The following is a 14156-nucleotide window of genomic DNA, read 5'->3' as shown; positions in this document are numbered from 1 at the left end:
ACTGCCTCCAAACAGTAACCAACGTAGCTGGAACATGCTAGTAATGTAATCCAGCAAAGTGAAAACTTTATAAATCCAAGATGTGCCAAACCCAAGAGGAGCAGCAGCAGGAAGAAGATAACGCTCTGAGGCAGAGACTGCAGGCGAGGCTGGCCTGACTTGGCTGCCATCGGTCGGGTGAAGATAAAAGGATGTTCCTGCAGAAGAACATGGAAGTTAGGATTTACCCTGCGTGCCGTCTCCCAGGGTATATTCAGGATTCATTTATTTTTGCATGCTTAAGCTCTTTAATATTTAATCTTTAAATATTAAAAACCAAATCATGACATTTTACAATCGTCCAGAGAGGATTTCATTCATATCACAACTGCACAAATAAAGAACATTTAATGTATTTTTAGGTTTAAAAATTATTCCATCTTTGAGCTCATTCTCATTGGTGCATGTTAGTCACTTGCAAACTCTTTTCTGCTTTTAGATACGTCTGATATGATACCAGAGAATAGCTGGACAAACAAAACCAGAAGACATTTGCCATTTGGAAATATTTCAGTGAAATATGTCAATTAATATGATCAAAACTGACATCTGAAATTTACAATACAAATATACTGTACTGTATACCTAATATATAATAGCCTCTTGGGACAGATTCTCCAAATCAGGCAAGTTTAAAATTACATTCTGTGCTCAGTAGTCACATTTATGGAAAGGCGACAACCTTTCTATAAATGCAACTACCGTAGCTCTAAACTATTTGTTTTTCTCCATATGAGAAATTATTATTAAGAATGGCTTCATTTGGTTCCTGGCCAGGTTTAGCCGATCATTAAAAAAACAATTTGAATGAAAGTTTTCAGGTTCGTGTGTTAAAATAAAAATGTCGTCCTACCACAGGGGGACAAATGAGACCGATGGGGTCAGAGAAGCTGCTCACAATCATCTTTCCTCCCTCTGGCTGAAACTGTGAACAGAACACAGAGACATGAGGAAAAAGACAATACACGGCTAAATAAATATTTCTAAATATCCTAATATTTGAATGGATTACCCCCAGCTTTTAATAATAAAACCTTCCATTAGATGGGAGATGGATGACCTTTAACCTCCTGTGACAATAACAAGTAGTGTCTTATTGTTCACCATGTTGTTCCAGAGCCCTTTAGCCAGCTCCTCGTGCCCCTTCATGGTGAAGTGGAAGCAGTCGTGAGTGAAGAAGGTCATGTCGATCTTACCATTCTGAAAAACAAAAACCCAATACGAAAGTGGATTAACTGATGGAGCATCTCTCCTGTGACTTTGGCTTATTGCTGTGGTCTCTGGGGGGGGGGGTTACCGGGAGGCGGGGAGGATCAGCGTGTTTCAGAAAGGGCTGAAGAATGACAGCAAAGTCGTTCCTGAAGAACCGGTCGCTGTGCAGCAGCTCCTCCAGTCTTCTCTGTTGATGGAAGAAACCTGAAGGTCACTTTATCTGCCTTTCCCTTGACTTTTACATATTTTTAAATTCGAAAAGGAACTATGAAACTACAGAAAAGGCATGATTGTAATTGCTGTTTTACAACCCTGCCCGTTCAGAAACCTGGAACTCCAGATTGACTTCTACCAGCTGACGGAGTTCCGGAGAACCGTGTCCTGGTTCTACCAGGCATGAGCAGAAAGACCTTAATGAGGGTGACATAAAAACATAAAGATAGCGTAAGGATTTAAAACAACTCAACCATTCTGATGCAGAATAAATGCAACATTAATAAATCCTGTAATATATCTAAAATAGCGGCAGTCGTTTGTCCTGAAAAGTGTCAGTTTCTGCTGGTGTTACTATAAAAGGTCTAATGTTTTAAAACATGCCTGTAAAAAAAAAAACACACCGAATGGTATTTGTCTATTTTTCACTCAGCCCTTTGATTATTTCCCCCAATATGAATTCAAAATTAAATTCTTAATGTAAGAATATACATTTATGTTGTACATTGGCTTCCCATCTGATTGTGATGTCACACAATTCTGTTCCTAAAACACACAAAACACATTACTTATTAACGGGAGGGGGTGGGGGGGTAAATGTTCATGTGAAGAAAGAGCAGCTGACCTTTGCAGCAGGCACCCTGGGGTGGGCTTCTGCACCTCCCTCAGAGTCTGCATGGGCAGGATCTGAACGACGTTAATGATCATCCGGGGAACCTGAAGGAGACAACGGTGAACTCCGGCACCAACACCGATGTGACGCCAACTCACGCAGCAAACGTCGTTTTCACCGGACCTCATTCATAAGCATTTCCAAGGAGACGGCCATATAGTGAATGAAGTTATCCACCGAGAAGAGAGCCTGCACAAAACACAGGAGACTCCGCAGAGATTAATGGCATGCTTGGCAACGAGACGCGTTTGTGTTGTACGAGCGGACACAAAAGAAAAGACCTTGTCTTTGCAGTAATCACAGATATCGTTCATGCCCATTAGGATGGTCAGGAGCTTCCAGTCCTGCTCGTAGTTCAGCCCCTGAGGGAAGAGAAAACAGATGCGAATGCAAAATGTGTTCCAAAACTGATCCGAGGGCAGCAGCAGCTTATCTCACATCCAGACTCACACAACAGGATATTACCGCACCTCATAACTCCTCAGCGTGTCAATCAAGTGTCTCGTCTGGCCAGGGAGGTTGCTAGGGAGTAAAAAAAAAACAAAAAACACTGAACTCTTTCTAATCAATAAAACAGAAGGTCAAAGATAGCACACAAACTCATTTTCTTCCAGCGGGTGGCACAAATCCAACGATGGCTACATTTAGCTGAAAGGGTCTGATGTCATAGGTGGGACTGGAACCCATAAACGGTTCACGTCACGCCGGCGACCCCCTCACAAGGTGTTGTGTCCGGTCACAGCCAGGTTGAATCCCGTGTCGCTGATGTGAGCTTCCATCCCGTGGACGGTCTTGCCAGGAGCTGCACCAAGCAGACCGGGGCTGAACAGCTTCACGATGTCTAAAGAGCACAAGTGTACCGTAAATATGATGAACTGTATCGGCTTTGTTTTACCGACGGCGATTTGATGGGAAGGTGAGATGTTGTCAGTGATTAAAACGTCTTACTTGCCAAAGTAATGACATCCTGAAACGTCCCGTAGCCTCCAACACTGCAGGACACGATACACATTAGTAATAGTACAAAGCCACATTAATAACGCAAACAAAGTACATTAAGCAAGCACAAATATCTTGTTCTGCAACTTTAACACTCTGCTCCGCTACTATGGAGGAAATAAATGTACTTGTGTTACCCATTGACAATTATCAGCATTATACTTTAAATGAAGGTGATTGCACCTGAAACATGTATAACTAAAATGACAGACAGACAAAACAGTCAGAAGATATTCATTTGGCAACTTCTCACTGTTTTCCAATCATCATTAATCATAATTAGCTGCAGTCCCTTAAAATATATATTTAAAAAACCCTGAAATATAAAACAGCTACTGCCGTCCTTTTACTTGCAAAACTTTAAATGCATTTTATTTCTTTATTATATAATAGTTACTAACTAGTTACTAACTTTTTAAAAGCTGGACTTGTAAAGCAACATGTCCATCCTGGGGTATTATTATACTTATACTTATTTCAAGCAAAGGATTGATTACTTATGTCATTTATTAATACATAAATGTTTATTGTTTTGAAGGATTATTAATGAAACACAATATGAGCAGCAGCATCTATTTCTTTATCTATGACATCACACAGAATGTCTCTCACCTCCACGACACGTGACGGAACTCGATGGGTATACCGAGCACAGTGGTGGCGTTGGCACCAATGGCCGTCTGAAAGGCAGATACACATCGGAGGAAAGTGTGAACATCTGGATTCTGTGATTGTCAGTACCGTATTCTGCTTCTTGAGGTTTTTCTAACCACAATAGAAAATTCTATTTCACAGCGGATGCCTGACATTTGAGAATTAACAACGCCTTTACTAAAAATGTGAGACGAGAGAAAAGAATAAAAAACATTGAGAAGTCTTCACTCATCATGATTTTAGTCGCATATTAATTAACCAACATTTCAAACATCACTCAGAGGCGTTTAAAGAAAACTTTTAATGCTTACTGTGAGAGAATCTCCCAAGGCGGCAATGACCTTGATATCTGCCGCCTTGACGAACTCGACTGGACCAAAGGAAGGAAGCAGAGAAAAGACAGAGGAGAAAGCGATGGATGAATGCAGACTGTCAACTCTTGGATAGCGGCTTGTTCTGGGGTCTGGTGTGTGTGCTTGTGTTTGTGTGTGTTTGTGTGTGTTTGTGTGTGTGTGTGTGGCCTTCACAGACCCGAGGAAGGGATGGAGGGAGACGGGCTCATATCTGGGCACTGGAACACGGGATGTTTGAAGCTCACCGGTCGCGTTTTCTCTGGGAACTCCTGGTGAAGGCAGGAGAGTCCTCAGACTTCTAAAAGACTTCCTCTCACACACTGGTGAACTTTGTGTCATACGTTGATATGAAACCTCAGTTGATTTGCATATCTCTCCAACAGCTGCGCTTGTTGTGCACATACTCAGGATGCCTGCTGGACCGTTGTCCCCATGGCAACCTGCCCCTCATGTTAGAAGTGGCATTGTTTGTAGCCATTTTGTTTCTGCTGCTTTCAACTGGTGTATTTGTAGCACAGCTGCCAGTCAAGGCCTCCTGGCGACAGGAGGCCCCGTAGAACTAGATTTGTTTAGATGTTATCAGTATCTAAACAGTTTTAGGATTGAGTAATGGAACCAGGTGTTAACGGTACCTTACTGAGGGACTCCTCGCTGTAGTGCCGGATCCCCTCCTCGTACTCCCACAACCAGTCGCTGCCTTAAAAATGATTCCATTCGAAAGTTTGAAATGCTCCAATACACTTTGTTGTCCAACGAAAAACAAAACAAACACTCAAAAATCACTATTAAAAAAAAAAAGGTACAAATCTCCACTTGTTTAAAACATTGCAACACAATCTGTTCTTTACTTTATTTTATTACAGCCCCTTATATAAGCTGTTAATGAATAAAGCCTCACGTGCTCTGACCTCCTGGATGTTCTAGCACTTACCTTTGACCGAGCGGGACGTGAGCACATATGTTGCCACGGCGATCCAAAGCCACTCCATGGTGGTACGTGTGTGTGTGCGCCGTTCAATGGGTCACCCCGGCCTATGGGCTGCACAATGCCATGCCGTTTTGCAGAGCGGTCACTTTACCCCACCCCCACCCCCACCCCCAGCCGATTGACAACCTGTAGGGTCAATCAGAGCCAGTCTGACCATTCAATCAATGTCAGCATAACAGCAGGAAAACAAGATGGCACACATGTTCTTGTGTAGAAATTGTCTGACTTCTCTAATTTAATAATAATCTAATAATATACGGTAACAGCCAAACTCGATATTGAATTGAAAATAGCACAAAAAGAACATGTCAAATGTGGAGCTGAAATTGTTGCACTGGCAAAGAGTGCAACAATTTAACAGACTTGAAATCACTGAATACGGCCATCATTTACATTTTATACCACATACCAAAACCTTTTGGAAAGAAAATAATAAAAATATGGAAGCGGGCTTTTAAATATCCATATATCATTTATTTAATTTCTTTACAAACTCGTATTTGCGATGGTAAAAATGCAGTCTTTGACATCCTTGAACAGCGTTTCATTGTAAACTCATTCCGAGTCGTTTGGGTATCGATGTGTGAAAGAATCTGTGAAACTAGAACCATTCTTATTGTCCTGCAAATAACATTTTACCATCCCTTGAGACTTCATTCATGCAATCCCACTGGCAGATAAGTGCTAAATAATTCAAACAACAAGCACGCTCTGTAGAATTGAACCAAATCAACTGCTCGTGGCAAAAAAGACAAACTTGTTTTAGAAATAGTGTCTGGCCTGGATTCATCTGAGCTGAAAGATGCAGGCAGAGCACAGAAATCCAACTTTTGTTGAGTGGGTGGAAATTCACACGACTGCTAAAGTTGTGTGAGCATAAGCGCGCGCACACACACACACACACACACCTAACCCACTTCTTCTCAGCTGTAGAATCAGTTCAGAGTTTGAGGCGCCGTTATATTGAAGTCTGCTCCAGTTTCCGCCTCAGCTAACACAAGGCTGCACGATCAAACACTGGTGAGGGATCGGAACAGCTGGGCGACGTTCCAAAAACAAACCTGTAGAATGAAATCAAAACCTGTGTGGAAAAAAAAAGCCACCAGTGTAAAAATAAAAAATAAAAGAACTTCTTTCTTTTGCTGAATTTGCTTTTGTGACGTTTTTCTCTGAATTAAACGCCCGTGATTCTCATTCTCTTCTTAACTACCATACAACATAAATCTCTCATTTCTGCACTAACATCGCTGAATAAACAAAATCCTTCCCTTTTCCTGAATTCCAAATATTTGCACACCTGACTGCTAAATTTAAAATGCACAACTGCAACTGTAAAGATGACTGCCACGTCTGCCCGCTCAATAAATGTCTGAAAATCAGAAGCCCACAATCCAAATCAAAACATCCGAAAACATGATGCTCTACAGCACTTAGATCAGGACTAGCAAAGGACTAGAAGAAAACAAAAAATCTAGTTCACATTTTTCTGCATGGATTTATTTCTAGATGCTCCTCAAAGTAAGGATCAAAGCCCGTCCGCTCGATTATTCTCTCCAGAAAGTGAGAAGAAACGACACACAAATCAGATTCAAACTATGCTTGCAGACTACGTTGATTGGTCAAGTCCCAGATGCTTCAGATGTGACAATCTCAACGTTATTTCCACAGTGGGGACAGGGTGCTTGCTGCAGTATCCCGAGTCTCTGACTAACAGGTCCCAGGTCTGTGGTATTCCTCCAATGCTTTGTTCATCAACACCTCCACCGCCTTTCTCACATACGGGACCAGCATATCTGAACGAGAGAAAGGGAGTCGAGACTGCACAGGCGAGCAGCTCATGTGAAGATGAGCAGGCGGAGTGGGGGAGGAGCCCACATTAGCAGGAATTCAGCTAGCGAGCGCGTGCGCTGCTCCACCGTGTGGCTGGCAGAGCCTCGTGTCCATTTCTGACTGCCCTCACTCCATCTGGTTTCCTCTCACTGCTGCTGCTGCTGCTGCTCCTCTTCCTCTTCCTCCTCCACCTCCTCCTCCTGCGCCGGACCCTGGGTCTCAGGATGCCCTTGCAAATGTTCCTGGGGTGGTCTCGGAGGAGGCGCCGGGGTAGGGGCGGGTGGGCGGAGGGGGACTATGATTTGGTGTTGGCGCTGTCTGTAGGCGATGACTGTGCCCAACAGCAGAGCGATCACAGTCATGAGGTAGAGGTCCCACTCTGGACCCAGAACCTGGTCCAGGTCCACCTGAGAAATGAGCTCGTTCAACTGACCCGAGCCAAACGGGAGAGGATGGAGGAGAAGGATCCATATGAGTCACGTCAATTCATTCTACTGAAGCGTTAACTGCAAATACAAGAGGCAGTACTCACGTTAAGATCCTGCAGGTACTGCAGAGTATAAATAAGACCCAGCTTACAAAGGGCCAAGAAGACCGGGACCTGGGCGTCAGGACTGGCTTCAGCGGCCATGTCGTAGAAACGCTTGGCTAGATGGACGTCCTGCATGAAACAGTCGGAAATCAGTTTGAGACAAACGAGTGAGGCATTCCAGAGGCGCCCTCAGCCCACCCGTTTGATGCCGAGTCCCTTCTCATGCATGTAGCCCAGGTTAAACATGGCCTGAGCGCTGTGCTGCTGCTCCGACGCCAGCCTGTAGTGGATGACGGCGGTCTCGTAGTCCACGTCCGTCCCGTAGCCGTAGAAGTGGTAGTCGCCGAGCTTAATCCTCGCCACGGTGTAACCTTCGAACGACGAGAGCATTAGCGGAAGGTTCCTCACAGGCAAACCGGACGAGAGGCAGATTGTGTGCAGCCTCACCTTGTGCCGCAGCTCGCGTCCAGTGCAGCAAGGCACGAGGGTAGGTCTCATTCTCACTGAAGATATTGACCCCTTCTATTAATGAGTCATACAATGATGTCACTCGTCTACTTTTCCCCACTTCCTTTGCTTCACATCGAGATATTAATGCCTTTTCTTTCTTACTCTGGTCCAGGACGAAGGCCACGTTACTCTGGGCCACCTCGTAGCCCTGTTCAGCCAGCAGCAGGTACTGGACCAGCGCAGCGTCTGTGTCGCCCTCCTTAAAGCTCCCGTAGGCCGTCATCAGGCGCTCCGACCAGCGGCCGCGCTCGCAGACGTTCTTGAAAAGCTGCACGGGCGACAGTCGGAGACAAAGAACATTTAGGTCAGTGTCGTCGAACGTGCAACAAAATAAAAGGGTAACCGTGGAGACTATCCGTCTCTTTCCAGGATGCCTCACCTCCACGGCAGTGTGGCAGGAACGCATCACCCCTGTTCCTGTAGCGTGCATCTGGGCCAAGTTGTAGAAGGCCAGGATGTGGCCCGACTGCGAGGCCAGGTTGAAGAACTTAAGTGCCTGCTTGTAATCACGCTTCACACCGATGCCGTCTGAGAGACAACAGGAGGACACAGGAATCATGAACTCGGGGAAGAAGAAAGACGGATACTAGTCAAGAGAGGGGGGTTCAATAAAGACTGATCAAATCTTCTGATGACGACAAAGGAAAGGGCCTCAGCTGCGCCTCACAGTAACAGACACTCACTGTAATACATGGTGCCCAGCTGGAGCTGTCCGTCCACCCAGCCCTGCTCCGCTGCCTTCTGGAAGTACTTCAACGCAAGCTCGTAGTTCTGAAGACACAAACAAGACAGTAAAACGAGGTGAGGGATCCTGGAAACTTCATTTCTTGAGCCTGAGCTTATTTTTGATAACATGTTTATCAATTATCTGGCAGCCTCTAACTATTCCTCTTAGCATGACGATAATTAGGAGATTAGCACCGCAGGTTGAGCTGGTATTTAAAAGTGTTCTCTTACCACTTGAACACCTCTGCCATATAGATAGGCCATGCCCAGGCCGCTCTGCCCCACTGGATTACCCTGGATTTAAAAACAATAAAAAAAAAGAAACAGAGGAAGTCAACTGAAGAACACGACAGTAAAGCAACAGAAACGTTTCTTAAAGATCAACAATGACCAGAATAGACACAAACACAACATGGTGAATTTTCCATGCTGAGATAAAGACTTAAGTTGTACCGGTAATGCTCACCAAGTCAGACGCCTTCTTAAAGTACTGCAGCGCTGTGTTATTGTCTTGAGCGATATACTCGCTGCCTTCTGAGTACATCTGAAGAACAGGAAGAGGCACACAGCTTAAAAATCGAACGTGTTAAACTGGTGTCATAATCAAATCGGGCAGTTTCCAGATACTAATAAGGCATGAAGCAGATCTCTTTCACCTTGCCAAGGAGAGCCATGGCGTGCGTGTTCCCTGCGTTTGCAGCCTGGGTGAAGTAGTCGTACGCCCTCTGTTGGACAGGAAGCGTCACAAATACCGGTCCACAGGAAGACGACGTTTAAAAGCACAATGAGGGAATGGTCACCTGAGGGTTTTGCTCTACTCCACGTCCTCCATGCAAGTGTAACTGGCCTAATCCCACCTATCGGCAGAAACAAAGAACATAGTTAGAACCATCTTCCTCCAAACAGGAACTGCAATACGGCCGACGTATCTGCATGCGCAGTGAAACATTTTTCATTGTAATTAGGAGCCGCCAACGATCTCTTTGAACAGGATTTACTCATTAGCATTTAATACTTAATCATTTTCCCTCAAAGTATCCATGATCAATACTTTTCAGTCAAATAGATGAACTCTTTGGGCAGGTTTCAGCGACGAAACGGATTTGAATGAAAGAATAAATGTCCGCATTGAACGAACGGCACAGAACGATCGTCGGCTCCTCTACCTGAGCTTGCACGTCTCCTTTCTCAGCCAGGAACTGGTAGTACTGGATCAGGTCCTCCTCCAGCATCCCGCTGTTAGAGCCCGGGTTCTCCACCTCATCCTGTAGCCTGATCCTCTGCACTGCTGAGCCCCCCGTCAGGGACACATCGCTGGCCACTGCGGGCAACGAGGGAGGGTCGAGAGACAGAATAACAGTCAGGGGATCCGCTTGCGAAGAACCGGACGCCATCATATAGCAAGAACTAGTAAATTCTGACCCTGGTTGGCTGCGAGCTTGTAGTGAGTTAGCGCCGACTCACAGCTCTGGGGAACTCCGACACCCCCCCAGTATCTGTATCCCTGATGGAACGATGACGGGAAATCATTTGAGTCTTTTACAAAAGGAAAAAAAGAATGCGTGCGTCTTTGCCGTTTTAACAAATCAACTCACGAGAATCATATGAGCAACCAAGTTCCCGCCCAGCGCACCAAAGGTGTAGTAAACCAAAGCCTAGAAGAGAAGGGAGACAATACGAGACAAGCATCCTTTCTGCAGAGGTCTTGTCCAGTATTATAATAGACATCAAAGTGAAGACATGGTGCCCTGGATAGACTGAAAAAACTAACCTTAGCCTGACTCGAGTTTACTCCAAGTCCCGCCGCATACAGAAATCCAAGCGCCTGTGGGAAAGTCGATAAAACCAAGAGTTATGCGACTTATTTTCAAAGACTATTCAATAAGATGTCATATTAATATGGTTTCAACACTTTCCAGGAGTAACAGTCAAAGTTTGGATGAAGCCTTTTTACCGTCTGAGCTTTTGGCGAGCCCTCGATGGCGAGTTTCTCAAACATTTCTCTGGCTCTCGTGATGTTCTGCTTCATGTAGTCTCCAAACAGCATGGCGTACGCCACCTTCTCCATGGCTTTGTGGTGGCCTTTCTGCGCTACTTTCAGCAGCTTTTCGTATAATCTGATGGCGTGGATAAACAGAGGCCGCGTGAGTCGGGTTGGATCGACTCAGTTAATGAACATTGTGTGTACTTAAACTGCAATAAACCCTAAAGCTAACAAGGACGTGCCAAGCTGGACACATAAAGCCATATCATTACATTACTAATCAGATCCAGGAAGATTGCCTGCTGGAAAGACATGAAGTTTTACTTGAGACAAAAATGTGTTTGTGTTGCAAAACAAAGAGTAATAAAAAAAATAAAAGGAACAAAGGCACGTCATCGTTGGTGGAGTAGGATTACTTGGTTGAATCTAAGATGAAGTAAAATTGCACATTACTTTCATTAAAAAAAAGATTGTTAACTTTTGATTCACATTCACAGAGAGGGAAATTCTGCTGGAATAAACTCACTCTTTCTTCTGGGTCTTTCTGGAGGTGACATTGAGCATGCGCAGGAACGTCTGATACTGCTCCTCGGCCTCCTCCGCTTGCAGCCTCTGCTGCGCCTGCTCCTCCGCTGAGGAGGAGGAACAAGGGAAGCCAATAAGAACAAACAGATGTTTGGGAACATTTGACAGTAAAGGGACGGTACAATTATTTTCATTTTGTAAATGAAAAGTGACATTTAGTAATTTGGGAAACACTTGTGTTATAGAAATACGTGTCAACCCTTCACTGAAAGGGTCAAAATACAGAGATACAAATGATGGATCGAAACAACGTAAAAATATTTCACAGCTTAATTCTAATATTTTGATAGCTTTGTAAATAAACTAGATGCAAAGTTATTCTAGAGCTTGAAAGAGAGACAGCAGGAGCGGTCGAACGAGCTACTGAGTAAATGGAGAGAGGGAGCCGAGAGAGCACAGCAGTGAGTTTCTCAGCACAAACCTATCAGAAGCGTGCGTCACTTAAAACTGATGCTGGTTTTGGCTTCACAATAATAAAACCCAGGTTTCCATGCTAGCTGTCTGTTGGAAGAACATTTCCAACACAATGACAGAGGCCGATAAGCCGAACACTTACTCTCGCAGAATCCCCACTTCTTCTCTGCGTCATAATCGTAGGTTGTGGCGCACCACAGTCGCCCGTCACCCCGCCCGTCAGTGGTACAGTCCGAGTATTCATTCCCCTGGAAACGGAATGGGAAGATGCACGGATCTCCATGGGATGTGCCTCCATTCACCACAGGAACTATATATATATAAAAAAGTATAAGTTTACAACTTCATATTAACAGCCAAAGCCTGCCGTTAGTAAATATACATTTTTGTACAAGATCAATTCTGCACTTGTGACAGAGGCTGGGGGAAATTCCAAAGCAGTTGAGTTAAATGATGCAACTTTCTCTGAGTCACAGGTGCAAGGTGCTGCTAATTTCCCACAGGGTTCAACAGTTCCTCCAGTCCGCCGCTACCCCGAAACCACATCCGCTGAGAATCAACAAACCTTTTGGCAGGTCCACAAGTTCATCGTCAGCAAAGCTTAGAAAATAAGAGTCTTCATTCTGAAGCACAGATGTGATGATTTAAGACAGAAATCCTGAAGGCAACAGAGCAGTAAGTCAAGCTTGACTGTCACCCAAAACAGGCCGAGGGCTCCTCCAGGAAAAGCTTACATAAGACGTAATTTCAGCTTTAACCATTCATTCATTATATAATATAAAGCACAAATATATCAGACCACTTCATGCACTGGGGGAAAAACTTAAGGTCTTAATTTAAGTCATAAGCAGGTACAATTAGTTTGAAATAGTCAGTCGCTATCTAAGAAACTGCTGAGTTCAAAAGCTCAACTTTACATCTCACTCAACCTTAAGTGGTCCTCGTCATCCTGCCACTTTAGTGGCACTCCTGCGGGTTTCCACAGGCAGCCACTTAGCTTAGCAGAGCCACATTTTCCACTGTATCCTCTCATCGGTAGTACAATGACTATTCCTTCCACTTCTGGCTTTTGTAGAACTAAAACAACAGTCGCTAACGTCAGTCATTTGCTTGTCGGACTGGTCGCCGCCACGTGATCCACTTCCACAAGCCGTATAAACAAAGGATGTTTTAAACATTCAACGCACTCGACATTAAAGACACACTTTAGAAGTTATGCGATGTGCAAAGTTACCAAACCGGCCAGTTATCCTGTGGTTTGTTTTTAATCGCTTGCACTGCGTTAAGTATTGAGAGTACCGACTGTGGATCTTACCTTCTTTGGGTTTCTCCTCAGGTGGAGGTGGCTGTTCAGGAAGGTCCTCCTTCACCTCTCCCTCTAGTCCACCCGAAGGCGTCTGGTTCTCCTCTTCTGCTTGGGAAACGTGTCCCGATGTCACAGATGCGCCGGACACAATTGCCGATGCAAGATGCGCTTCTTCCTCTTCAGAGTCCGGGTCATGGTAAGACTAGAACATAAATGATTGTCAATAAACAGATGAATGGGAAAGTCATGTTAGATATTAAATAGGATGACCACTGCAAAGGTAAAACCTATGGCGGGCCATGCCATAGAACATGAAATATTGGTTTAGTGTGAACGCTGGCTTCTCCCTTGCAACACTTACGTTCACACTTTTTGTTTGTTCTTGATTGCATTTGAGAAACTTCAACAATTTAGAAACTTTTTGATTCACGTATGCAGTAAATATACATATGTATACGTGTTCATTTTAGAGCCAATATACTACGCATGTCCTAATGCAATAATATAAAGACTTGCACTCGGACACACTGATGTATCGTCTCCAAAAGAATAACAAAAATGGATGCATTTGGTTAAGATTCAAATGTGAGAGAAAAACAGGTTTCAGGCAATAGCTTGGTTTAAAATCGTGCATCTCTTATCACACGGGGAAAATATCAGGTAATCCACTGGGTCGCTAGGAGAATGTGCCAAACCAAACATTATAGAAACAGATAATACCCCCCATAATTATATACTGGTCCACTGTTCATCCATATAATGCCAATCAGCCTCAGGGTCCCACAGTTCATAGAGTACCTTCAGCTGTGGGTCGTCAGTCTCATGCTGGCCTTCATCTGAAAAGTATTAACAGAGCAAATAAACAAATAAACTTGAGCTGGTCGAACCGGTTCTCTCCAGCTGCATGGAATAGTTGGACGAACGTGCACCCACTGCTGCAAGCACAAATAACAAAGAAAGAAAAACAGACTTACCAGCTGATATTCCTCTGACGAGGACCGCCAGTAGAACAGCGAACAGATAAAACGCTCTTGCCGTCCTTAGGTGTGTTTTATAACCCATCGCTTGGACGCTAACAGTCTGTGCTAGCTGTGGCTGCTATATCTATCACCAAACATCCAGTTAGCAGTTACAAACG

General features: G+C 44.4%; 1 protein-coding gene across 1 annotated transcript; it reads right to left on the bottom strand.

Moving 5' to 3' along the window:
- Positions 1-5598: 5598 nt before the first annotated feature.
- Positions 5599-14080, bottom strand: sel1l (SEL1L adaptor subunit of SYVN1 ubiquitin ligase). Its single transcript, XM_068753593.1, has 21 exons — positions 13993-14080; positions 13817-13854; positions 13028-13220; positions 11855-12022; positions 11240-11345; positions 10684-10846; positions 10501-10554; positions 10325-10384; positions 10152-10233; positions 9896-10050; positions 9530-9586; positions 9386-9454; positions 9196-9273; positions 8961-9023; positions 8687-8774; positions 8383-8531; positions 8106-8271; positions 7941-8015; positions 7692-7864; positions 7494-7622; positions 5599-7389 (listed from the first exon to the last, which is right to left on the bottom strand). Exons 1-21 carry the CDS (start codon positions 14078-14080, stop codon positions 7108-7110), a joined length of 2436 nt encoding a protein of 811 aa, XP_068609694.1. The 3' UTR covers positions 5599-7107.
- Positions 14081-14156: the final 76 nt, after the last annotated feature.

Source organism: Brachionichthys hirsutus, chromosome 20 (assembly GCF_040956055.1).
Source record: "Brachionichthys hirsutus isolate HB-005 chromosome 20, CSIRO-AGI_Bhir_v1, whole genome shotgun sequence".
Taxonomy (NCBI): Eukaryota; Metazoa; Chordata; class Actinopteri; order Lophiiformes; family Brachionichthyidae; genus Brachionichthys; species Brachionichthys hirsutus.
This window is presented reverse-complemented; position numbering and strand designations above follow the sequence as displayed.